The 23607-nt window shown below is 49.5% G+C and overlaps 8 protein-coding genes across 8 annotated transcripts; 5 read left to right on the top strand and 3 right to left on the bottom strand.

Moving 5' to 3' along the window:
- Positions 1-962: 962 nt before the first annotated feature.
- On the bottom strand, positions 963-1741 carry K441DRAFT_25450 (uncharacterized protein). The gene has a single exon (XM_067640794.1). It carries the CDS (start codon positions 1522-1524, stop codon positions 1060-1062), a length of 465 nt encoding a protein of 154 aa, XP_067506421.1. The 5' UTR covers positions 1525-1741; the 3' UTR covers positions 963-1059.
- Positions 1742-2101: 360 nt separating this feature from the next.
- Positions 2102-5524, bottom strand: K441DRAFT_656220 (uncharacterized protein). Its single transcript, XM_067647983.1, has 7 exons — positions 4978-5524; positions 4649-4814; positions 4457-4587; positions 4205-4408; positions 3791-4145; positions 2612-3548; positions 2102-2553 (listed from the first exon to the last, which is right to left on the bottom strand). The coding sequence occupies exons 1-7, from the start codon at positions 5316-5318 to the stop codon at positions 2450-2452; spliced, it is 2238 nt and encodes a 745-aa protein (XP_067506420.1). The 5' UTR covers positions 5319-5524; the 3' UTR covers positions 2102-2449.
- Positions 5525-5628: 104 nt separating this feature from the next.
- On the top strand, positions 5629-6371 carry K441DRAFT_656219 (uncharacterized protein). Its single transcript, XM_067647982.1, has 3 exons — positions 5629-5673; positions 5718-5845; positions 5906-6371. Exons 1-3 carry the CDS (start codon positions 5666-5668, stop codon positions 6013-6015), a joined length of 246 nt encoding a protein of 81 aa, XP_067506419.1. The 5' UTR covers positions 5629-5665; the 3' UTR covers positions 6016-6371.
- Positions 6372-6625: 254 nt separating this feature from the next.
- Positions 6626-10208, bottom strand: K441DRAFT_631651 (uncharacterized protein). Its single transcript, XM_067646321.1, has 2 exons — positions 9160-10208; positions 6626-9103 (listed from the first exon to the last, which is right to left on the bottom strand). The coding sequence occupies exons 1-2, from the start codon at positions 9784-9786 to the stop codon at positions 6845-6847; spliced, it is 2886 nt and encodes a 961-aa protein (XP_067506418.1). The 5' UTR covers positions 9787-10208; the 3' UTR covers positions 6626-6844.
- Positions 10209-12806: 2598 nt separating this feature from the next.
- On the top strand, positions 12807-13772 carry K441DRAFT_712240 (uncharacterized protein). Its single transcript, XM_067653915.1, has one exon. It carries the CDS (start codon positions 13119-13121, stop codon positions 13407-13409), a length of 291 nt encoding a protein of 96 aa, XP_067506417.1. The 5' UTR covers positions 12807-13118; the 3' UTR covers positions 13410-13772.
- Positions 13773-15463: 1691 nt separating this feature from the next.
- Positions 15464-17781, top strand: K441DRAFT_656216 (tubulin alpha-2 chain). Its single transcript, XM_067647981.1, has 8 exons — positions 15464-15592; positions 15713-15771; positions 15850-16000; positions 16060-16147; positions 16203-16274; positions 16328-16831; positions 16936-17128; positions 17182-17781. Exons 1-8 carry the CDS (start codon positions 15581-15583, stop codon positions 17453-17455), a joined length of 1353 nt encoding a protein of 450 aa, XP_067506416.1. The 5' UTR covers positions 15464-15580; the 3' UTR covers positions 17456-17781.
- A 126-nt stretch (positions 17782-17907) lies between these two features.
- Positions 17908-19489, top strand: K441DRAFT_656215 (uncharacterized protein). The gene is made up of 5 exons (XM_067647980.1): positions 17908-18183; positions 18235-18380; positions 18434-18561; positions 18615-19250; positions 19303-19489. The coding sequence occupies exons 1-5, from the start codon at positions 17977-17979 to the stop codon at positions 19446-19448; spliced, it is 1263 nt and encodes a 420-aa protein (XP_067506415.1). The 5' UTR covers positions 17908-17976; the 3' UTR covers positions 19449-19489.
- Positions 19490-20480: 991 nt separating this feature from the next.
- Positions 20481-23570, top strand: K441DRAFT_685626 (aspartyl-tRNA synthetase-like protein; the record flags this gene model as incomplete). Its single annotated transcript, XM_067651906.1, has 1 exon — positions 20481-23570. One exon carries the CDS (start codon positions 20481-20483, stop codon positions 23568-23570), a length of 3090 nt encoding a protein of 1029 aa, XP_067506414.1.
- Positions 23571-23607: the final 37 nt, after the last annotated feature.

The raw sequence follows: 23607 nt of genomic DNA, 5'->3' as shown, positions 1-23607 counted from the left end.
TTGGAATCCAGAGTTTCTAGGAGAATTAAATAGATAAGTCATGACCTAGTGACATAAAGTTGAAACACGTTAAAAGGCAAAGGAAAATTGCTGGGTCTAGATAACCCGTCGGATCACTCCGGCCGGAGTCCCCGCTAATCCCGAAATCCACCCTCAACTGGCCCAAGCTTTAGGGCTGCGATGATCAGTTAATCACCTTCTGCAACGGGAAAGAAATCTCCACAAACGGTCCAAGCTAATCAAACGGTAAACACTTGCTCCGAAAGTTGAATGGAAGGGCATCGCTCATTGTGTGGTGGGTATATCGTCTCGCTGAGATCCAGGGAATAAGTCTTTCTGCTAGGGATGTGTGGCACATATCCCACGTCTTTCCATTCTTCCAACAGTTACAACCAAGTATCTCCCTCCTCTTAAAACGCCTAAGATCATAATCAACCCATTGCTCGCGTGAGCAGTATAGACCGGTCGAGGGAAACAAGAAATTGCCCGCAAGGCTGACCATCCATCTCCATCTCTTCAAAACCATCCTCTACGACTCCACCACTACTGGCATCCTCGCCCTCGCCTTTGCTGGATCCTTGACCTTCTTCGGCGTCGTCGTCGTGCCATGGCTTTTCGCCGCGTAGCGCGGCACATACGACATCCTCCTCATCTCGAATTGGGGTGAGGCCAGCGCGCTGCGGGGTGCAGGATCGTCGTCCGTGTCCGGGTTGCTGCTAGAGACGCACAACCAGGGCCGTGAGCGGGATTTTGGTCGTTGCGGTACCGTCGAGTTGCGAGAGGAGCGAGACCACAGGTCTGTGAAGGAGGAGATGGAGCCCTGGACGGAGCTGATGCGTTGGTGGTGGGCTGTGGGTCGCATTGTAAAATGATTGATATAGATATACGGCCGTGTGCTGAGGGAACTGTCAGTGCCATCAGTCAGTCTCCAGCTACCATTGGCAGGGTTGGGATCGCCTCTTACTGTGATGTTTCTGGTAGAGCGAGAGTGAGCTGTAAATGTCAACAACAGCTGTCAGTCTGTCGCGAGGTATGTCGGTCTGTTCGATAGCCTTGTCCTCATATCAACAGCCACCAAGCGCCTAAACCAGCCCTGATTAAATCGCTCGCCCGCGTCAGCAATTCTTCCAAATCTCCACCCCACTGCGCCGAGCAGCTGCCCAATTGCACAGTGAAAAAGCCTCCGCACATGTGCTCTGCCGCGAGCTCGGTGGCGCAGCCTGCTGAGCACGATAGCGCGAATGCGGAATAGTTAGCGGACGCCACAAAACACGTCAGGCTTGCCAGGAACCATTTATGGGGCCAATTATGGGTCGGATACAAGCGAGATGCAAGCCATCTCCACCAGCTGGAGCGGATTGCGCCTGGGTTGAATGCCAGCAAGGCCTGGACCGGGCGAGGAACAGGAACTGGTGTGCGAGGAACTTTCCGGCGCTTGTTGAGGAAACTGGGATGGCTTAGATGACTGGAAGATTGCGCTTGAATAGAATGGATAGAGAAATATACTGAAGAGAAAAGCGACATCCAGCGCCTGATTGAAAACTGTATAAATGAAACATCTGATAAAACATCTGATAAAACATCTGATAAAATTGTTCAAGCCAGAGAATGAGACATTCTCGGATCATGTTGACGAAGGCCTCGATGGCTATCGGCGGACTCGCCGAAGCTGACTTACGTCAAGTCCAGGAAAAGACGTCAAGATATTGGCCCAGCAGACCCTCGATAAGCATTTACGTATCCGATCAAGTCGGAGCAAGACATCAGACCAGAAGTGTGCAAAGCTGACGCCTTATTGGTGGTAAACAATTCGATTCAGGGGCATCGGGTGACTAGCTATAGCTGGTCTTCAGCCACAATCAACTTAGGGGCTTCTGGCTGGCTGTTCGCTGCCAGTGCGTACGTATGAAGGCCTCCGATATAAACGGCTGCTGAATTGCAACATATTGGATTGAAAAGTCAAGAATCGAAAAGCGAGTATCTATTACATAACAAGCCTCCTGTAGGCTTACCATGAGATGCAAAAAGGGTCCATGGGCCGTTCTGCCATCAGCGACATACTGAAGTAGACAAAGAGACACTTTCTAATATTCAGAAAAATCGGATTGTATCAAGTTCAATTTTGACTCTCATCATGATGTTCATTCTCCGCAGCCCCTGGCCTAGCGTACGCTCCAGCTACCAGCATACCAGAAAGAGCCTACCCAGGGCTAAACTATGTACTACCGGCATAGCACTCCGCAAAACCCCAATTAACTCTACTAATGCACTTTCTTCTATAGATCATACTAAACCGGCACAGGGCACAGTTTAGACACCACAGAAAAAAAATCAAACCCTGATAATGTATCTTACATAGAAAGTGCTAATATGGGTATAAGATCAATGCATCCTTTCCACCGCCAACTGCAGCCTAAGCCGCCAGAGAGAGTACATGCCAAGAACCCTGTCAACTCTTGACATCTTCGTGTGCCCCATTCGTCGCTTCCTGCTGCAGGACCTCCGGCCGCCACTTCGTAAGGATCTTTGCCGACCCCGTCTTTGCGCCGTCGTCTACGTCATTCCTTTATTAGTAAAGCACAAAATAGGAAGTAGTATCACGCCAACTTACAATTTCTCCAGAGGTCTTCCAACGCATCCAGACAGATATCTCTGACCGGCGGCCGGAACAGCACGAGGTAGTGGATCACCGCAATCGCCAAGCCGACCCTCTCCGGATCCCGCGCCATCTTCTTCACTCTATCTAAGACATCCCGATCCACATCGGGAATCTCGGACAGGAACCGGATCATCACTTTATCCTTCCCGTCCATATACGGCAGAATAGCGTCCAGTAACTTCAAGATCCACTTGCGGTAGTGCAGCGTCGGGACCGGGATATCGCCGCTGTCACCGTTGGCGCCTTCTGCGGCCGCCCGCGCCGCCTCGAGCCGGATGCGGTCGTTGTACCACTCTTCGGACAGCCAGCTCGAGGCGACGTCGATGCGCCGTTTCCAGTCGGACATGATGTAGTTAAATAACGCTTCCCGAATAGTATTGCTAATCGAGAAATTTCCTTTCCGTGAAACGTCCTTGTATTCTGATTTTACCGTATCGTTCTGTGCTTCAAGCCCCGTCGAAGCACGAGTTGCTAGTCGCGATATAACCGTCACCCATGCATCGCGGTCGTAATTACTTGCCGCGAGGCGGTTAAAGCCAGGTTTTGGGACTTTGGAGCGAGAAGTAGTATCGTCCAGAGCAGACATAATGCCGAAGACTCGCCTCACTGTACCGCCACCATAGTCTTCAATCTGCTCTTCGGTTAACGGTGGTGCTTGAGGCAGTTTGAATGGCGCGAGAGGTGCATCCGGAACACGTTCGGGAAGGAGGCCTTCGGGCGGAGCGTTGTCGAGCTTGTTGACAATCTGCTCGGCGTCTTCTGTTGGTTGGTAGTCGGGTTCGTATTCGTCTTCTTCATCCAAGGGTGCTTTGCCTGTTGTTGCGTCTGCAGCATCGGCAGCAGACCGGGGCTGGGATTTGCTCAGTGAGAGATAACGAGCTCGGACAGCCTATGAATGAGATGTTAGCAAGGGCTCATTTGGGATATATCAATGCAGAATATGAGCTACTGGTGACTTTGCGATGGCGTTGCTCTGGTGCCGTATATAAAACATATATTCACAGCAATGTATAGTGGCACGTGATGTCGTATAAGGGCAATGAAGTATCGCACCACACGAACACGAAGGCAGCGCAGCGGCTCATATTGCACAGTGATGTGTCCTCTGCACCTAAAGGGTTCTTCACGTACATTGATGGCATTGTCCATCTGGCCTTTATCGATCCTCATCAACATGGGCACGAGGATCTTTACAACCAGCTCGCTGGGTATGGCTTGTACATCGAAGTTCTTAGCCCCCTCATCTCGAGTTAAAGTAAAAAGCTGGGCAGAGCTAGTTGGGCCAGGGGGTAATGGAGGTATAGAAGACGGTGGATCGCTTAAGGCTTCTGCTCCAAGACGTTGCCTCTTCGCTGGATCTAAACCATCAGTAGGTTCTGAAGGAGCTGGTCTCTTGCGGTTAGACTCGTCAAAAGCGTCTTGGCGCATGCGATTCATGCGCTCAAGATACTGGTGTATTCGGGGGTTTAGAGGATTTTCGGGGCTCCTAGTTATGATAAGACTATATGCACCAAGGTAGCAGAGGGGAAGAGATATATAGCTTACTTTTTGATGATGTTTAGGAGTAGCGCTCGTGTAGTACGCTCCATTGACTTGACCATGACCTTAACCTTAGGTGTCATGGGCGAATTCGCAAGCTTTAGCGGGTTGAAGTTCAGAACTGTGGATATGATTTTGTTTGAAATAGAAGGCCTCGAACGTATAAGCGTACCCAAACTATTCAGGGTTGCCGTAACAAGCAAAGCATCACTATATCCCGTCAGATATGTCCCTCCGTGGTAATCTAAACTGCCTGACCTCGTATCATCCTGTAGTATACTGAGCAAGCGATCCAGGAGACCGGAGGCCTCTGCCTCAAGATTTTGGGGTGGTATTAGGGGATGGTCGCGGGGGACCAGGGCTAGAGAAATCTCGTTTTGTTCAGGACGCTATTGCACGGTTAGATTCCTCTGTTCTACGGTGATAACGTGATTGAGAACGGTATCGCACCCTTGGGTCTGCAATCAAGCCAGGGGTTTCGACTTGGACTACGCGCTGGACGAACTTGATGCAGCATATCCGCACCCCTGGGCTTGCCGAGTCCATCCTCCGAAGTATATTCGATTTGATTGCTGCCATGACTTGCCAGTTTTGGACATCGTTGGGGCTGCTGAGTCTGAAGGCACAATACACGCATGAGATACCATTACTCCAAAGTTGTTGTTTGTCCGCCTCAAAAGAGCCCACATATTATAAGGACATGAGCCAACCAACGTCTCACGCAGCACGATCGTCCCGTGCTTCTATATGGCATTGGGAAGGGGGAGAGCGCGACTTACATATGCCTGAAAACCAATGGATATATACTGGCTGCAGCCTGGACTACACTCTTGACCACCCCGGTATCATCCACTGTTTCCAAATTCTCCCTCAACGTCTCCAGCACCTGAAGGCTGAGCCGCTGTTTATCCTCCGATCCAAGTGTAGGTGACGCGAATGTCTCAGCAAGGAAGTCCGCACCCCATCGTCGAAGTTCGAGGGTAGCATTGGCGCCAGCGCCAATGATAGGCAAGACGCCAGGGACAATCTGGTTGTAGTACGCAGCATCGCTGAGCGCGAGAGCACGCGCCGATTCGAGCTGCGACAGCGTTTCGCTCGCGATAGAGGGCGCTGAGTTCATGATGGCAATCGCGGGGATGAAGATGGCAGATGCAGTTGTGCTTTGTGCTTGGGAGCAAGAAGTGCCTTGTCACGCGCGACGTCAGGTTCAAACTACCTCAATGACGGCACGACAAACGCTTCGATTGTATTTGAATGTCCCGTCATTCCTATCCCAGTACAAGAGGTAGTGATGAAAAACAGAAGATAAGGGCGCGTTGGTGGTGAAGACAATGAATCTACGTAGGCATAAATGGCATGCTTCTTGCTGGCTCCGCGTTGATGACGGCCCGAGAGTGTGGTCCGTGCGCTGCAAAGAGTCAATCCACTTAACGTCGTGCAGCGCGAGGAACGCCTAGTTCATTAACAATGCCTCTGTAAGTCTCCTGCTCTTAATTTGGACGTCCTCTAATTCTCCTAGCCTTCCTCGTTCTACCTACTACGACAAGAATTACCGGCAATCGCCGGCCCTCATCCGTGCGCGACAGCCCTACCTCATAAAGAACGCTCTCACGGGTGCCGCTATCTTTGCCTTCACAATTGGCGTCTGTATGTTTTGCCATGAGCCACACAGTCCAGCTTGATCGGCGGGAAACTAATTCTAGGTAGACGCATTCACCATCAGAGCTGTATCACAGGATGAATTCGAGGATGTAATAGTTCCAGACAAGCCTATTCAACCTCCACATGCCCCGAATGCTGCTAGCAATCAACCATGAAAAATTGCACATGTGTAAATATTCAGGAAATAGTGTGAGAAAGGGGGTTATAAGGTCCTGATGGAAGGGAAGAGGGTTGCCGGGCAGAATGGCTACAGCATGTCAGTATCTGAGGAATGGCTGTATAAATATTTGCATGATAAAGGCGTTGGTACAGTTGGAGATTTCTCTTGGAGATAAATATTTTTGACAGGAATATGCTGTTAAACCTGTTCCGATCCTTATCGGACAGACCCGGGCTGTACATCACTCTACCTATACTAAAAATCCTCATGCGATGAATCGAGGCGCGAATTTATTCAAAGCTTGCAGCCACTTCCAAGTCATGCCTTCCTGAATGGTTTCAAGTACTTCAGAATATGTCAAAGACGGTTGTAATAGATGTTTATGAGAACCTTCATTCACTTAAGAACATTATAAGCTTAGGTATCCTGACATGAAGTAGACAATAACGAAATAGGTTGCACCTTGCATAGAGCAAAACTCTTATATACCTCACTTCTTGACAACGCATGGGGCCCTGGACAGTCACGTCATATAACCCCTTTCTGAACGGAGCAGGCCGTTGAAGGTAGTACCAAAAGGCTCGCATTATGGCTTCACTCAAATTCGTAATTGTTTCGATATCATTCCATCTAATATTGGTGTCGTGTTACAGAAGTAGGTGTACTATATACAATTTCCGGTCACCATGACCATCGTAGCCCTGAAAAGTCTGTCGAGGGCTTAACGCCAAATATATACAGTTCTAGAATCCCTCAGTTAAACTATAAATGCCACGAACGCCTAATAATTTTAAAAAGGAAAGAGAAAGCTCTAAAGGATAGACTTAATGGAACCGTCTCATCTCAAAATTCTCCGTCTGGCTTCGCGCTGGTAACCTGAGCTCAGCACCGGACGTTTGGGGATGAGAATTTTCATTTATGTTCGAGTGAACTGCTGTTGGGCTTACGAGGCCACTCCGTGGATCTAGATGATCACCTGACGAAGAGGTGTATCCACCCTCAGGAATATCAGCCATACCAGACTCCATTAGGCCTGGTTGGTTTTCGTTTGGATGGTTTCGCCCAAAGAACCGATTGCGGTGGCTGCCGCGTTGGCGGGCCTCCGTACTGTCTGTATTCATACGATGAAGCCGACCAGAGCTAGCATAGTCCGCCACTGAGGTAGAGCGGGCTATGTCGTGAGATGGTCGGGACCGATCTTGCGACTGCCGAGATGGAGATGTAATTGTAATGGGCACACGGGGCCGAGAATCGCGATCTTCGTACACGTCGCCAGTCATGTCGCCAGAGGAGATGTCTTTCATGCCCAAAGAGAAGTCCACGCGGCGACCCATTGCTGCAAGAGACTCACCACGTGGTCGAGTCGAGCCATTGCGGAGTATAGATCCGTATCGGGCAGGCTGTTGACCAACACCTGGCTCGTTCTCGGGTGTGACAAATGGGGGATCTTGCGATTCGCTGTGACGGAAACCACTGGGATTATCAGGATTGCCATTGTGTCCAACACCAGGTGTAGCAGTATGTGGCACATTCTGGAGATATACTGGGAATGATTCCTTTTGTCCAGGGTACCGCATCCGTGGTCCTTCAATCCCAAGCTCCTGCATTGTAACCATCAAAGCGCAGATGAACTTGTTGCGGCGTTGAAGACGAAGTAATTCGTTTTGCCAGTTCGACTTGTAAAAGAATACAACATTCATCGTAATTGCATGAGCCTCGTTGACTTCACGTAACTCAGTTAGAATGTTGGATTGGTACTCCCGCTTTTCGATCTTGACAAACTCGAGGAGTCGGTTGCGAAGTTGCTCAATCTGGTTGAGAGTTGTGCCAAATTTGACAATGACTGGGACAGCTTCTGCAAGACCTCCGGAGCGTCTTTGGTTTAGGATAAAAAGAGTGTTGAGATAGCTGTTGGGCGCTTGAACAACATGGCCTTCCATCTTCTTGAATTCCGTGTAGAGAAGAGCGATTTCTTTAACAAAATAATCATCGCCGCGACCAAGAGCGCCCGTGTTGCCATAAATGCCGACACGGTCGCCGACATCGAACGGATGCTTGACGAAAACAAAGATACATGACTGGAGAAATTCCTGAGCGGTTGCCGAGAAAAGCCAGGACAATGCAAGAACAGTAGAACCAGCAGAGGTGAGAACGCCTGCGGCTGAAGTCGAAATCAGAGAGACGAACACCAAAATCGTGATGATAGCGACGATAAACAGGAACACATTGTCAAGCTTGCTAACCACAGAGTCCAAATCCTTTAGTGAGGCAGTGATTGACTTGCGCTCGCGGCCAATTTCTACGCACACTGCTTCTAGTTCCTCGATAGAAATATCACCGTTCATGTCTTTGTCAAACATCGAGAAGGCAGCATCCGCTTCATCATCGTTGTCAAAGGCATTTTTCAAATCCTCAGAATGGACGGTTTCAGTATCTTCCCGAGCAAACGTCCGGTACATACGGCGAGCCAGAACCTGACTTCCGCTCGTAGTGCCCAATAAGGTCAGAACAACTTGATGAGGGTGAGTACTCTTTACGACCTGATGCCCAGTGAAGTCACCAGCAATCTTTCCGGCAACATCACCAAACTTGCTCAATGCCTCTCGAGTGCTTTTCTGAGCCTCCTTAACCAATTGGCCAGGCGTACGAGCTCCTGAGGCGGGACCCGAGCGTGCTTCAAATTCAGAGTCTTCCATTGCAATCTTTTCTTTTGAAAATTTGTACAGTTTTGCCAGACTCCCAATTTGGAACTTGTTCAATTCGATGCGGTCCTGGTAAGTACGGAGGTGGAAGCTGATGGCAATAAGCTGAATGATTATTTTCTCCACAAAATTTAGAATCATGCCGACAAAGAAAGATACGAGCACTTTGTTCATGGTTCTCTCCCAATCCTTGGTAGATTTGTTGCCGTCCTGGTGGTGATTCTTCATTGTAGGAAGAAATGAGATTTCTATAGCCAACCACCAAAAGAATAGTGTAGCTGGAACTTCAAGTTGCTTTCCCATATCTCTCCATTTCTTGCTGTTGTTGGTGAAGAGGCTGGATATGATCCCAATTGGCCAGGGCAGACATTTCGCAAGAAGCTATGGGGTTGCAATGTCAGCGAAGTTCTGGACCAAAAAGAGATAGGAAAGCTCACTCTTCCTGCCCACAGCGTGAGCCATACAATCTCCAGCCAGATACAAAACCACATAAGTTGGACGCCACCAACGGAAGCTTTTTTGAAAATCAAAGCTCCCAGAAGAATCGGAATGAGAATTATGAGGACCAATGGAGTGATGTATGTGAAATATCGAAGTAAGAAACTGGAATTGTGGACCCTCTTAACAAACTTGGAAAGTTTGGTAGAGGGATGCTCCGGTGGTTTATAAACAGCGGCTTTCTCGAGCAGGGGATTGGTGGCAGTATCGAATTCGTCGACGGGATCCTTTCGACGCGAACGTGACCTATGCGTGGAACGTGACTGTGACTGTTCACGATTGAGCTCCTGTTGGCTCGAAACCTGTCTTTCTACTTGGAGCATAGCCAAATCATCGTCCAATCGATGAGCCTGTTCACGAGTCTGTGACGGTGATTGCATTGACCTCATCGGTCCCAGATTCTCAGTGTCGACAGTGAGATGGCTATCGCTCCTCTCCCTTCCCGTAGAGATGTGTGGTAGATGAATCGAGTCATCCCCAACAACTGTGCCATCATCGTCTGAAGATCGTTGGTGGCCAATGGGAGTGTAGGTGGATTCTGTTCGTTCGCCCGCAGGGGTGGTCATGATGCGTAGAGGTGGTCGAGATATTCGCCGCGTAGGAAAGAGATGAGTATGAAGGTCGTATGTATGTGCAGCGAGAGCCAGCCAAGCGCACAATAACGTCGAGTTTTTTCGTCGTGGATATGTTTATTCTAGCGAGGGTACGTGGTAAAGCGTGAAGCGAGCGACTCAATCAAGGGTAGAAAAAGGCAATAAGAGAAACGGTTAGAAGAGCATGTGTGTATGAGAAAGAATTGAGTGGGTACTGGCAGAGGATGGAAGGAAACAGAGGAAGACACAAGGGTCAGGGAGATAGTGATTGTCGCTCTCCATGATCGGAGATTCACTGTTGAGGACTAGCCATTCGTGAATGGCCAGATAAGAGGTATAGACACGAAGGCAGCCGAGGGGAATGGTTGCACGACGTAGATGGCGTTTTGCCTTCCCTCTGGCGGGCAATTTGTTGGGCTAAAAATTCTACAGTGGCTTGTCCTAGCGTTCGGCTGGTGCACAATGCGACCATCAAATGCAGGTCCAACGTTTGCTCACCTCGCTCGCAGCTTCAGTTCTTCGCTGCTACCGCAATTGGCTGCGACATTTCATTATTTTTGTTGCAGATTTCGAGACGCTGTGTCTCCTCCAGGGGTGTCGGTAACGCGAGCTGTACCCCTTTACATGCCAGGTCTTATCTGGACGAGGAATTGCATGTTTCAAGTCACGTAGGGCAAGCGCCGTGGCTTTCGGCAGAGGCGTCCGCTTGTCTTGGCGTTCGCTGACGCCGCCGCATGGGCTGCCGCGACTCAAGCTCTCTATTAGACCGTCCAACGTTGTGGGGTGTCAACCCGCTGCGATCGCTCACCATACGTCTCCATATTTTCTTCCCCACGATCGATCGAGTCTGGCATTGAAAATAGATTTCTCTGAAGAGCTGTATCCTTTTGATAAGTCCACCTACTTGACAGCTGCTGTGTAATTGGCAAATTTCTGTGGTCTTGTGGAATCTAGACGATTCCTTTGGGGAACTGGAAGACTCTTCCTAGGCATATGCCATCAGTATTCCTTTCGTGTTCCGGCAACTTGGCACGGAGACTCTGTGCCGTAGAACATACAGCTCCATCGAGGACACGCAAGTCGGTGTGGGGAAAACTGAGCGAGTCTTTGAATGAGATCACCATCCAGTGCGGTTGCTATCTCTTCCGACGGCTCGTGGTACCTATTGGCCTTTCCATCCCATTTTGAAAGTGCGGCCGGTTGACTCGCCCTGGATGAGGCATTTCGAAGATCTCGCGTGTGCTCTGCAGATTGTCTCCTTTAACTCAGGGTTCTCTTGACCATCTATACGCTAAATAGACTATGCTCATCTCGTAATCTCCCACATGCACCTATAAGAGGCAAGATGTTTAAACTTAGAAGATAAGTACAAGTGAGTTTCGCTATCGTTAACTGATCATCTTCTTAAAGTGCTCAGGCATATGCGACGAAGCAATGACAACAGCTAGACACCTTATCAAAGGCATCGCAACCTTGATATTCGCCAGTATGCGCAAGAAAAGGTATCCTTTGTTGTCCCTCCCACCTCTGGGCCTTCCATTCATATCCTCCTAAGGGCTCCGAGATGCAGCCAATTCAGAAGTACCCAGGAGACAGGTTTCCACAACTCCCAGAGTTTCTCACGCACAGCTTTGACGTTGGGTTTGTTGGAGTTTACTCGCAAGGGAGAAGCATCTTGCTGCAACCATGAATCAAGAAAGTAGGGGAAGTATCGGAAATGCTGCGAATTCAGATAGACAATGCCGACTCTAGGCATTGCGATAATGGATGAGTGAGTAATCCCACCCATGATAGTTTGCTTCTACTTGCAGAAGATTCTGAGATTTCTTTTTGATACTTCAGCTGTGGGCGAATCTGCTTTAAGATTTGGTCAACCGATTAGGTACCTTCACCTTCTAATTCCCTTCGTCAAGCCCCTCAAACCTTCATGTCTCTTTTGAACTCGAAGATATCTGCAGCCTCTCGCTCCCTCCAAAATGAGCACACAATCTATTTCGAACGAAGCCATCTCTGAGAAGGCCAAGGAGGAAGCCGGGCTCCGCAAAGATTCCGAAGCCTCATAGCTTCAATCTCAAGCCGCCAGGGGGCCCAATTCTCAGAAAGCTAAGCAGGAAATTGTTGCTAAGATGGAGGATCCTGAACCAGTCACCGCTGAGGATTGCTTCTTATGTCCAAAGTCGGGAATAGAAAGTGATGGGAGGTCAACGACCCCCAGCAAGCGGTGCCTTAGCTCAAGTTCAACCACTATCTACGAAGGATATGGTAAGATCCTCCTGTTTATTGAGTTAGTCTGTGAGCATTTTTCAAGCATAGAGGATGGCTCTAGAAACACAACAGCTGACTCTGTTTTTGTCAGCCGGAACCTGAGGCTATATATTGTCCTAATCGGCGCTGCCAATAGGATCGGTTCTTTTGGTGCCCAGTTAGCGGTCGACAGTTTTAGTACTTCCAAAAGGTTCTTCAAGAAGTCATCTCAAAACTCTTGGACGATGCGAATTCTATCACAATGGAGGACGCCAAAGCCCTCCGCAGCCACGCCGACAGAGCCTCCGCTGACTGTGCTAAGAATATCACTGCCGCTGTTGAAATCTTTGCTTCTGCAAACGAGAAGGCTCAAGCTGGCAACATACCCGAATCTCTTCACGTGGCATTGTCATCAACAACCGCTCAAATTACCCAGTCTCGCAAGGCCTCTGCTGCGCACGCTGCCCCACAGGCCCACATTGGTCTGAAGACGCTTCGTGAGATTGTGTTGAACGGACGATCAGGAATGAGAACTCTGTTTTATTGCAAGAGGCTCTAGAGCCTCACTATATACACCAGATAGGTGGCAAATAGGATGACGACGACGTCGTCACTCAGTCGGTAATAGTTAATGGAAACAGGTAATGAGATATTCGATGAGACATACCAAATCAAGAAAGACGGTAATTAGTCATAAGTTAAGAGACAACTGAGACATTGTACGTAAACACGATCTGAGTCGACAGATTGCTACTAAAGTTCATGCTGAGATCGATGCAAATCCGAAGAGAGTTACAAACGAGGACCTGAAGCTTTATCAGAGTGTGGTGAGCAAGCTGCAGAAGACTGTTGGCGCTAATACAGCTGGTGCTTCTCATCCTGAGCTTGAAGAAGAACTCCAACAGGAGATTGCAAATATTGAGCCCAAGGTCGAGAGTGGTACTGTTACGAAGGAGGAAGCCAATCATCTCCGCAGTCTGGAGGCTCGTGCCTGCGGACATACTGAGAAAGGCGGCGTCACTGCTTATGCCTAAAGCGTTGCAGCAAAGAAAGCTAGAAGCATGTCTATCAGCACTGCCAACAACACTCCGACCAGCGCTTCAAACATTCAAGGTCACGCAGGCCGTTTCGACCCGGCTGAACAATCCCACGAGGCTAAGGAAGTGAACTTCGAAAACGTGGTTGCAGAAATCAAACCCAAGCTCGAGAAATCCCCCGACATGATAGCAAGGGAGGATGCCAACCTCATTCATAGCCGTGAGGTACGCGCTCACAGAGCGACGGAAATGGGAGGGGTTGCTGCCCAGGCTATGAGCTTAGAGGCCAAGAATGAGACTGGTGCTTCTGCCTGAATGGATGAAGGTAGGTATATATATGATTGCTGTGCGACAGGAGCAAGATCACGGAAGGCAAGAGGAAGGCTAGTTAAAGTTTCTTTATTTGATCATAATTAAAGGCACGTGAACTCATGGCCTAGGCGCTTAACTTTTCAGAGGAAATGAATATCTGTCGACCTGAGTCGGGTGTCATGCCGCCGACTCAGTTACCTACTCCTTGACTCGGTCACCGACTCAGTCACCGACTCCCTATTACGTACCCCCCCCCCTGTACCTGCATCTACCTTATGTATATATAGCCTCTTTTTCTTCATAGATCAATCGACACACGAGTTCTTCTTTTCTTATAATCGGTGCACGGACTTCCGATTGACAATATCTAAGAAAACTTTGCCGACCGCTTGGCTTCTTAGAGTCCCTCGTCAAAAGTGTCCGTGTAGAGGCTACACTAAAAATGACACTCCCTGCTAAAATGCTATACAAAAGTCACTATTGATTCTAGAGCTTCAAAAAACATCTAAGGCTACTTATAAATACATAATCTAGTGTGCCACCCCTTGGCCTTAATTACAGCATCGCATCTCTCTTCTATACTATCAATTAAAGACTTAAAAAAGGCAGGAGCTATCTCGTTCCAGTAAATTACTAGGGCCTTAGATAGCTTCTTAATTACCTCCTCTTTAGAGCCGCGCATATATGCGATCTCTAGAAATTGTTTGTAGAGCGTCTCTTTAAGTTATACCCAGGCGTACTTAATAGGATTTAAGTCGGGCGAGTAGAGTGGTCAATTAATTACGTCTATAACGTTCTCTTTAAACTACTTAGCTATAAGCTTCGATTTATATATTAAAGCGTTGTCCTATATAAATTAGAAATCGGGCTCGTAGATTCGAGGTAGCTAGTTATCTAAAACTTAAGCGTAAGATCGAGTAGAGTACCCACTAAATCGGACCTCCCAAGAGCTCCAGGAAAGCTTACCTATACTATAACCGTATACCCCTTATCCTTTTTATAAGCATCGATCTTATCTTTATCCTATTTCTATAGTAGTATATAAAAGACGTAGGATCGTTGTCTATTAGAACTTCTCTTAACCGAACACTCGTCACTCTATATAACTTTAGCCCACTTTAATCGCTCCCACTTCTTATATTTAATCGCCTACCTTAATCGAGCCTTTGCTGAGCCCTTTATAAGCAAAGGCCGCTTCTTAGCTAGTTATTTTCTTACATAGTATTTACGTAATATTTAATACAACGTGCTCTAGCTTACGGGAAGGCTGTCAGGGTCATTTTGACCCTTACTCGGGCTTACAGCCCTCCTGTCCTCGTCTCCGTACGAGGCTATTGCTATACTCTTTACCATATCGTCCTCTTCCATCGACTCTCCTGTGACTCATGCTCGGCTTGCCTGCTCCCTACCGTACACCTGGGCAATATGCCTTACAAAGGCCCAGCTTAAAGCCGAGCTCCCTATATATAATCTTAGGCTTTATACGAATTATCCTTAAAATCTTACGTTCGTCTTAAACTGTATATTTCGAGAGGCGGATATACCTTATGGGCGTTAAGGTGCTTCAGACAAGGTTTCTAGTACGGTCGATTTTAGCAGGCTTAATTCGGTCACAATTTGGGGGGCTGTAACTCCTGCTCCAGCAAATCCTATAACTGCTCCTCTTTTATAACGAGTCAACTCCTTCCTACGAGGAATATTCCCGCTAATTGGAGCTAACGCATGACGTGGCATGGTTAAAAAGTAGGGTTAAAAAAGTAGATGGGGGGACGGTAAATAATTTTGGTGTGGGCTGCACGGACACTTTTGACAGGTAGTGCGATCGATATTGACAGTGTGAACGGTCAAGCTTAAAGAGCATCTTAATGACAATAAAGGCGTAAGCCCTTGATGAGTTCCCTCAATTCCTGTGCGTTTGCTACGCAGGAGCTTCAGTCCTGGACGAAATTTCCGGGACGTGCCAGTCCCTTTGGACCCCTGAAAATGCGTTGGCCCAAGCATGGTGCGGTATCTTAGCGAGGTTTTTGGCGTTCACCAAGCCGTAAACAGATTCCCGCTTCCCNCCCCGCCATTCTCCCAGACCGCCAGATTGTTGGAAGACACGCACCTCTCAACAACTTCGCATTCGACAACTTCCTTGTTCAATCCGCAAAATAACTTGCTAAAAGTCCATAATGAGAGGAGAGGTATGTTTAGGACCGCGTTTTCACACGCGTTTGCAGTCTTCCTCTTCACAGAACTAGCATTCCACCAACCCCCTACTTGCATTGGAAAAGCGGAAGCTAATCAATATTGACTCTGCATAGATCTGCCACCTCCATATTGGCCAGGCCGGTACCCAACTCGGTAACAGTGCCTGGGAACTGTAAGGAAACCAATTTCTCCTTCGAATAGCACGTCTCTTTAGAAGAGGCAACATTTTAGGTTCTGACTTGTTATGCAGGTACCTTCTCGAGCATGGCCTGAAGGCTGATGGTCGCCCTGATCCTGAGGCCAAGGATGCTGCCGAAGGCGGCTCTTTCGAGACCTTCTTCACAGAGACTGGTAGCGGAAAATATGTTCCTCGATCCATCTTCGTTGATCTGGATCCATCAGTGCGTATCTTCGTATTAGGAGATTCTCTCAAAGGAGACACTCTAATCATACTCTGCAGCCAATTGACGAGATCCGGACGGGAACATATCGCCAGCTCTTCCATCCCGAGCTCCTCATCAGTGGCAAGGAAGATGCTGCTAACAACTGTGGGTATTGAAGAGGAATGGCCAAACACAAAATAAGCTGATGGGTTGACTTCAGATGCTCGCGGCCACTATACCATTGGAAAGGAGATGGTTGATAGCGTCATTGACCGCATCCGCCGTGTCGCTGGTGGGGACCTCTCTCTAACGTCTATCTAGCTTCAATATATTGACAAATCATAGACAACTGCTCCTCCCTCCAAGGCTTCCTAATTTTCCACTCCTTTGGTGGCGGCACCGGCTCAGGCTTCGGCGCTCTTCTTCTCGAGCGCCTTTCAACCGACTATGGCAAGAAATGCAAACTCGAATTTGCTGTCTACCCGGCACCACGTGTCTCGACGTCGGTAGTCGAGCCTTATAATGCGGTGCTGTCTACCCATAGCACCATCGAAAACTCAGACTGTACATTCTTGGTGGACAACGAGGCTGTCTATGACATCTGCCGCCGCAGCTTGGACATTCCTCGCCCGAACTACGAACATCTAAATCGCTTGATTGCTCAAGTTGTCAGCTCGATCACTTCTAGTCTCCGTTTCGACGGTGCGCTTAATGTGGATTTGAATGAGTTCCAGACCAACTTGGTTCCCTACCCACGCATTCACTACCCACTCATCAGCTACGCTCCAGTCATCTCAAGCAAGAAGAGCTCCCATGAGAGCTTCAAGGTCTCCGACTTGACCTTCCAATGTGAGTAACTCTCAAAAGGCCTGATATTTAGTCGAAATCCTGTCCCTTGCACGCTACCGCTCTAAAAACACTATACTCCAAGGAACAAGAAATAATCCTTGCAGGCTTTGAGCCCAATAACCAGATGGTTGTCTGCGATCCCCGCAACGGAAAGTACATGGCTGTCGCTCTTTTGTACCGCGGAGATATCGTTCCTCGTGACTGCACGGCCGCCGCCGCCGCCCTGAAAGCTAAGGCTTCATTTAACCTCGTAGAGTGGTGTCCTACTGGCTTCAAGTTGGGCATAAACTACACAAAGTCAGTTTTGATATTCTCTTATTATCTGTGAATCTATCTAATTCCGTTTGCAGGCCCATCAGCGTTCCCGGCAGCGAACTCGCGGCTGTGGATCGAAGTGTTTCCATGCTTAGCAACACCACCGCAATTGCCGAAGCGTGGTCCCGTCTTGACCACAAGTTCGACCTCATGTATTCCAAGCGTGCCTTTGTTCACTGGTACGTTGGTGAAGGCATGGAGGAAGGTGAGTTCTCCGAGGCACGTGAGGATCTGGCAGCTTTGGAGAAGGACTACGAGGAAGTTGCTAGTGACACTCTCGAGGAGGGTGCCGAGGAGGGTGAGTATTAAAGGAGATTACGTTCAAGGTCCCACTTGGTTTGGGACATGTGGCAATTCTAGGATCTATGTTGGCTTTCGTTTGTCTATGCGACGGCGCAATGAGGCAGAAAATGTGGTTGCATAGGCCCAATATATCCTTCTGCTTCTGTCATTCAGACAATTTTGTGGTTTGAGAGTTGGGAGCGTGGAAATTCTGTGCTTGGTGTATGTAGCACTTCGGAACACCAAACCAGCTTCAATAAACTGTCCACACTGGATGGGGGTGGATGTCAAGCTGCAAACCTAGCTCCAGCAGTACAACGCTGTTTATATAATTCCCCGATGCTGAGGTACTCAATTCAAACATTCAATGGATCATATGATAGCTTGGATAATTAGAGCTCCCAAAATGAGCACTACTTCCCAGAAGCTGTCGCTGACCGCCTTCAGATTAGGTAAAGCTCGATACTTCTGCTGGGTCATAAGACCGTTGTCCCCGTAGTCTCCGGCGAAGCTTTCCATGAAACTTACCTTCATATACTTGTTTCAAAATGTTCCCTTCATTTTCCTTTAAGATCCCTGGATTTGGCTCACGGCCTAGCAATCTCCCTACCATTGAGCTACCGTCCGTTGAAATACACGATGTCGAGACTGCCGCAGAGAAGAGACCGCGAACACTGAAGCATCTAATCAAGGCCAACCATGTCAATTATTCGATAATATACCACAATCTTCGGTTTCATAACCATTCAGTTCACGTATGTCACCTTCCATGCGTTTCTCTAGAGCCTGCTAAGCAAAATGCCTAGATTCTAGGCTCGGCATACATATTTGGAAGCTCACCGGAGCACCTAAATGACATCTACGACAAAGAGTCAGAACAGCTTGAGCCATGGCGTGATTCTCCGGGAGAGGTGTCCAAAGACGACTGGAGGGACTTCCTAGGAAAGAGAGAGTGCGTATCCTTAACCTCCGCCTACGTTTGATCCATAAGTAACGCGAATAAAGGTACCAGCGTGCATTCGTCGACTTCTTCGAAGACCAGCTTGTCTCGAAAAGATACAACTGGAAACAGCTTCTGAACGATTACCTCTTCGAAGGAAAGGAGCCTCTAATCAATAGTCTTATTTCAGGACGTAAGCCGTGTAGTTATTCTTACAGACAGATTGGAATATTGATAAGAATACAGTTGGCCATCCGCTCATACATCTTGGATACGCCTATGAGCTGGATTCTCGAACCGTCGCCATTGAGGCGCTAGCGTTGTCCACATGCTTCTACAACTTCCTTCACAAATATCTAGACGACCCTTCTTACACCAAGCCGTCGACCTTTAGCTCATCCTCGCCTCTCGATATATTGCACAAAGTGGGACAGGACAAGCGACTTGATGGGCTATTTGACCACCAAGGATTGGATAACCTCGACAAGCTTTTCGCCGAGCATGAAGACATAGTGATGGAATACTGGAATGCTTGGGGTCTACCGAATCCAAAAGAGCAGTTTGAGGAATCACAGAAAACGGCGGTGGCACTGCTGGTCGCAACACATCATCCTGGGAACGAGAACTTCGACTTCTTCCTTGTTCACCTGTTAACAAGCTCACATGCCGTCCGGATATTACTACCCATCATTCCTACCCAATTTCATGTGGCTCTGGTTCGACAGTGGTGGCTCTTTACGGTGGCCGTTTACATTGCGCAATTACGCCCAGAAATCAAGATGGAGAAGATCAATGAATATGATCTGAAAGGGCGGGACTGGAAATTCGTGGTAGACAAAGCACTGAATTCGAAGCATTCGATGGACGCGCACTACGTGAAAGGTATTTCTTGTATATCCGTTAATAGTTCAATGCTTGACTGACCGTCTGACAGCGTGTCGAGCTATGAAAGAAGCAGCACAAACTTGGGGCGATGGATCGAACTACTATCTCAAAGCAGCAGTCAAGTTTGCGGATGAATTTCAGAATTGGGGAGGATTTGGGTCGCTTAGCTTAGATAATGTCAAGTACTATTATTGAGAATGGCATTCTTGAAATTCTCGTGAAGATGATTAGATACGACACTGAGGTCTCATGAGGGATCTGCGGGGCTAGATGATCGCGATGTGTCCATACGTGAAGAATTGACAGGAGCACCTGTTTCGCATTGAATGGCATCGACTGTTCTGTTGGGCCTGATGAATAAGGCTGGGGCCCGATGATTAAGGCTGGGAATATAACAAGAACGTGGCGGGAATCTTTGTAATGGGTGCATGAAAAACCTGCCATGTGTTCATGACCAGGTTTGGTGCTTGGAAACGTGAAGGATTAGATAGGCGGAGAGCGGCATAGGTATCAGTCATCGGCGCTACAAGCTTAATCGGCGCTATGCTACTCCAAAAGTCGTGCTGTCTCGCGCTGTCTCGCTCGTTCGGCGCTCAGGGATTCGCGGGTGACTGCAGCCAAGCAAAAGCTTTACTGATTACACTTTGCCAAGGTAAGCCGGGAAGAAAGCAGATCCGCATAGCAGAGGTGCAGCGGAAAGGCGCGGATGCATAAGCAGAGCAGATGGATCAGTTGGTGATAGCGTTATGCAGCCGGTGGGCCATTGTCACAAGATGGGGCCGGTAGTGGACAGCCACTTGGGCGTCTTTGGGGGCCCAGGTCAAGGCCATTGGGTTCTGGAAGATATTTGAAGAGGGGTGGAGGCCGCTCAACGCGCTGGAGGGAGCGCTTGCAACGAGCTACAACAAACCTACCCCGCTACCTTCAGGCCCTCTTGCGGCGACGTCAAGGCCAGAAACAAAGCGGAAGCTTAGTCCCAAGCTTCGCCAAGTTGGAGACAAGACTTGCCTAGCGCCACTCCTCCACGACGGATCACCCCCTTGCTGTGCAGTGGCTGTTTTTGATCGAGCGCCGATGAATTATTACATCACTTGTTGAAGCCGCTGAGCGCGACCAAAAGTCACTCTCGCTGTCACAAGCTTTCTGATTACCGACCTGCTCCTTTATTATCTCCAGACCGCACTATTTACATTCTTCAGTCCCCCCTCTTAGCGGGACTCTTTCACCATGTCCTCGCTAAAGAAAGCCCTCAACAAGCTCAGGACTGGTACCGACAGCAACCCCACCAGCGATGACGAGAATATCACAAGCCCCAAGCTGAAAAGCCCCAAGCTAAACGGCAACTCTCCACAGGCCTCGCCTCGCAATTCAGGCACTTTCTCGCGCAACAGCGGCACCTTCGTGCGCCACAGTGCCACCTCTCCGGCACCGGAGAGCCCTCGTAGCAGCGGCATTTTCGGTCGCAGGACAGACAGCCCAGCGCGCAACAGTGGCACATTCGGTCATCGCTCCAACCGCAGTGCCACCCACAGTCCCATCCGACTCGTGAAGGAGAAGTTCCACTTTGGCGATGACGACTCATCGTCAAGCGAGGCGGTTCCGCTCAATCGGGATGGCGAGCCCATGTCCCGCAACCAATTGAAGAAGCATGAGAAGCAGGTTGCAGAAGAGGCGCGGAGGAAGGAGATCCGTGAGCGCGAGGAGGCATCGCAGAAGAAGCGGAAAGAAATGGAAGAGCGCGCAGAGCAGGAGCTGTCTCCCGAGGCAAAGGCACGATATGGTGTCTTCCCCGTCAACAAATATGCTGGCGAGTGGAAGCCAGAGCAGCGGGCTCACTTAATGGACTTGGGTGTCGCAGATGTTGGGAAGGAGGTCCTCTTTAGGGCGCGCATACATCACCTACGCAAGATGAGCTCCAAGTTCGTCTTCTTCATCTTCCGTCAGCAGACTACCACAATCCAAGGTGTTCTTGTGGAACATGGTGACATCTCGCTCCACATGCTCTACTGGGCGGAACATCTCGACCCCGAAACTATGGTTCTGGTGAAGGGCATAGTGCAAGAGCCGAAGGCGAAGCAGGGCTCTGTCCTCGGGGCTTCGATACACGATGTGGAAATATCGGTACATGAGCTGCACGTCGAGGCAAAACTCACTGAGAATTTGCCGTTCAACGTTTACGAAGCGGAAGTTTCGCAAAAGGATATCGACGAGGAACAGCATGAAGAAGGACACAAAGAGGGTCATACCCGCGTCAAGATTTCGGATAGGACTCGTCTGACAAACCGCGTTCTGGACCTGCGCACGACGGCTTCTCAAAGCATCTTCCGGATCCAGTCTGGTATCTGCAACCTCTTCCGTGGATATCTTGACACTCAAGGCTTCATTGAAATACACACCCCCAAATTACAAGGCGGTGCCACCGAGTCAGGTGCCAGCGTATTCAAGCTGGATTATTTTGGGCGAGGTGCATTCCTAGCCCAGAGTCCTCAATTAGCCAAGCAAATGTGTATTTCAGCAGACTTTGGTAGAGTGTACGAGATCGGCGCTGTCTTCCGAGCAGAGAATAGCAACACTTACCGGCATTTGACGGAGTATACCGGTCTGGATATTGAAATGGCCATTGACGAGCATTACCACGAAATTCTTCGCGTCTTAGATAGGACGTTCAAGGCCATTTTCCAAGGCATCTACGACAAGTATCGGCACGAGATAGAAGCTGTGAAACGTCAATTTCCTCATGAAGACCTAGTTTGGCTAGACCAGACGCCCATTATACCATTTGCGGAAGCAGTTCGTCTATTGAATGAATCCGGCTGGAGGGATGAGCATGGTAATCCACTTCCAGAAAACGAGGATCTCGGGACGACGGACGAGGTACAGCTCGGCAGAGTAATTAAGGAGAAGTACGGGACCGACTACTACGTCCTCGACAAATTCCCAGTTTCCGCTAGACCATTCTATGCTATGCCCGATCCGGAGAACCCGGAAGTTACTAACTCGTTCGATATATTCCTGCGAGGCCAGGAAATTCTCAGTGGTGGGCAGCGTATCCACGATGCCGACATGCTGCTGGAGAAGATGGAGAGGCTGAAGATAGATCCGATGTCGATGGAAGAGTACATTCAGGGCTTCCAATGGGGTGCCCCTCCACACGGCGGCGGTGGTATTGGACTTGAACGTATTCTCATGCTTCTTCTCAACCTTGGAAACATTCGGCACGCTTCTATGTTCCCACGAGATCCCAAGAGCTTGCCGGCGAGGGAGCCAGTTAAGCAGCTCAGACATCCAGAAGCAAGCACGATGCATCCACCTTGGGAAGGCCAAGATCGTGCAGCGGCGAAGATAGACTTCCAACCGATCGAAAAACTTATTGCAAACTACGGAGACGCTTCCAATACTTCCTGGCTCGAAGAACGCACGGAGGTATGGCGAGACGAGTTCACTGGCGCTGCAGTCGGTTTTGTCCCTCAAGACGGCTTCGCCATCACAGTTGGAGACCCCCTCTGCCACCAAACTCAATATCTCAAGACCATCACCAGCTACCTCAAACACGTCAAGAAAGAGCGCGGCCTCAAGCCACTCTGGCTCCTCGTCGGCGGCCCTGTCGAAGAAGTCCTCGCCACAAAATTCAACTGGCGAACCTTCTCCGTCGTAGCTGAGCAGCGTGTCGACCCCGTCGCCAACCACGCCCTGCACGACAGCGAAGTGCAGCGCAAAGTGCGGCACGCTGAGCGCGAAGGCGTCAAAGTGCACGACATCGCGCTCGGCACGCCGGTCCCGGACGACATCAAAGAGAAGATCGACGCGCGCGTGAAGGACTGGCTGGCGAACCGCAAAGGGCGGCAAGTGCACCTGACGGACATCCACCCGTGGCAGGACATGNAGCACCGGCAGTACCACTACGCGATGGCGCAGGACGGCACCATCTGCGCGTTCGTCTCCATGGCGCAGCTGAGCCCGGACCACGGCTGGCAGGTCAAGTACTCGCTGGACTTCCCGGGGGCGCCCTCAGGCTCCATCGAGCTGATCGTCACGCACGCGCTCAAAGTCATCGCGGCCGGCGGCGCGACCACCGTCACGTTCGGCGGCGGCGCCAGCGCAAGGTTCACCCCCGGCCACAACCTCAAGGGCACGCGCGTCAAGGTGCTGAGTCGCGCGTACCAGGCCATCGCGTCGGAGCTGAAGCTCACGAACAAGACCGAGTTTAGAGAGAAGTTGGGCGCGCGAGAGGATCCGGTCTACGTCTGCTACCCGCCGCATGGGCTGGGCCCGATGGGCGTCAAGGCCATTTTGAATTTCTTCGAGGACGAGCAGTAGAGCTGCGGCCGCAAAGGAAAAAATTGGCAAACTTGAG

Source organism: Cenococcum geophilum (genome assembly GCF_001692895.1).
Source record: "Cenococcum geophilum 1.58 unplaced genomic scaffold K441scaffold_11, whole genome shotgun sequence".
NCBI classification, from domain to species: domain Eukaryota; kingdom Fungi; phylum Ascomycota; class Dothideomycetes; order Gloniales; family Gloniaceae; genus Cenococcum; species Cenococcum geophilum.
This window is presented reverse-complemented; position numbering and strand designations above follow the sequence as displayed.

What these genes read in the sequence shown, in the direction of transcription:
- K441DRAFT_25450 (XM_067640794.1), bottom strand. Translation starts at nt 1,524, where the DNA reads ATGTCGCTTTTCTCTTCAGTATATTTCTCTATCCATTCTATTCAAGCG.
- K441DRAFT_656220 (XM_067647983.1), bottom strand. Translation starts at nt 5,318, where the DNA reads ATGAACTCAGCGCCCTCTATCGCGAGCGAAACGCTGTCGCAGCTCGAA. An exon ending in AGATGGACAATGCCATCAAT is followed by an intron (nt 3,549 to 3,790) that starts GTACGTGAAGAA and finishes TCTCATTCATAG; the next exon opens with GCTGTCCGAGCTCGTTATCT. An exon ending in GGAAGACCTCTGGAGAAATT is followed by an intron (nt 2,554 to 2,611) that starts GTAAGTTGGCGT and finishes GGAATGACGTAG; the next exon opens with ACGACGGCGCAAAGACGGGG.
- K441DRAFT_656219 (XM_067647982.1), top strand. An exon ending in TGCCTTCACAATTGGCGTCT is followed by an intron (nt 5,846 to 5,905) that starts GTATGTTTTGCC and finishes AATTCTAGGTAG; the next exon opens with ACGCATTCACCATCAGAGCT.
- K441DRAFT_631651 (XM_067646321.1), bottom strand. Translation starts at nt 9,786, where the DNA reads ATGACCACCCCTGCGGGCGAACGAACAGAATCCACCTACACTCCCATT. An exon ending in TCACGCTGTGGGCAGGAAGA is followed by an intron (nt 9,104 to 9,159) that starts GTGAGCTTTCCT and finishes GCAACCCCATAG; the next exon opens with CTTCTTGCGAAATGTCTGCC.
- K441DRAFT_712240 (XM_067653915.1), top strand. Translation starts at nt 13,119, where the DNA reads ATGTCTATCAGCACTGCCAACAACACTCCGACCAGCGCTTCAAACATT.
- K441DRAFT_656216 (XM_067647981.1), top strand. An exon ending in TCGTTGATCTGGATCCATCA is followed by an intron (nt 16,001 to 16,059) that starts GTGCGTATCTTC and finishes CATACTCTGCAG; the next exon opens with CCAATTGACGAGATCCGGAC. An exon ending in TTGGGCATAAACTACACAAA is followed by an intron (nt 17,129 to 17,181) that starts GTCAGTTTTGAT and finishes TTCCGTTTGCAG; the next exon opens with GCCCATCAGCGTTCCCGGCA.
- K441DRAFT_656215 (XM_067647980.1), top strand. Translation starts at nt 17,977, where the DNA reads ATGTTCCCTTCATTTTCCTTTAAGATCCCTGGATTTGGCTCACGGCCT. An exon ending in TTCATAACCATTCAGTTCAC is followed by an intron (nt 18,184 to 18,234) that starts GTATGTCACCTT and finishes CAAAATGCCTAG; the next exon opens with ATTCTAGGCTCGGCATACAT. An exon ending in GGACGCGCACTACGTGAAAG is followed by an intron (nt 19,251 to 19,302) that starts GTATTTCTTGTA and finishes ACCGTCTGACAG; the next exon opens with CGTGTCGAGCTATGAAAGAA.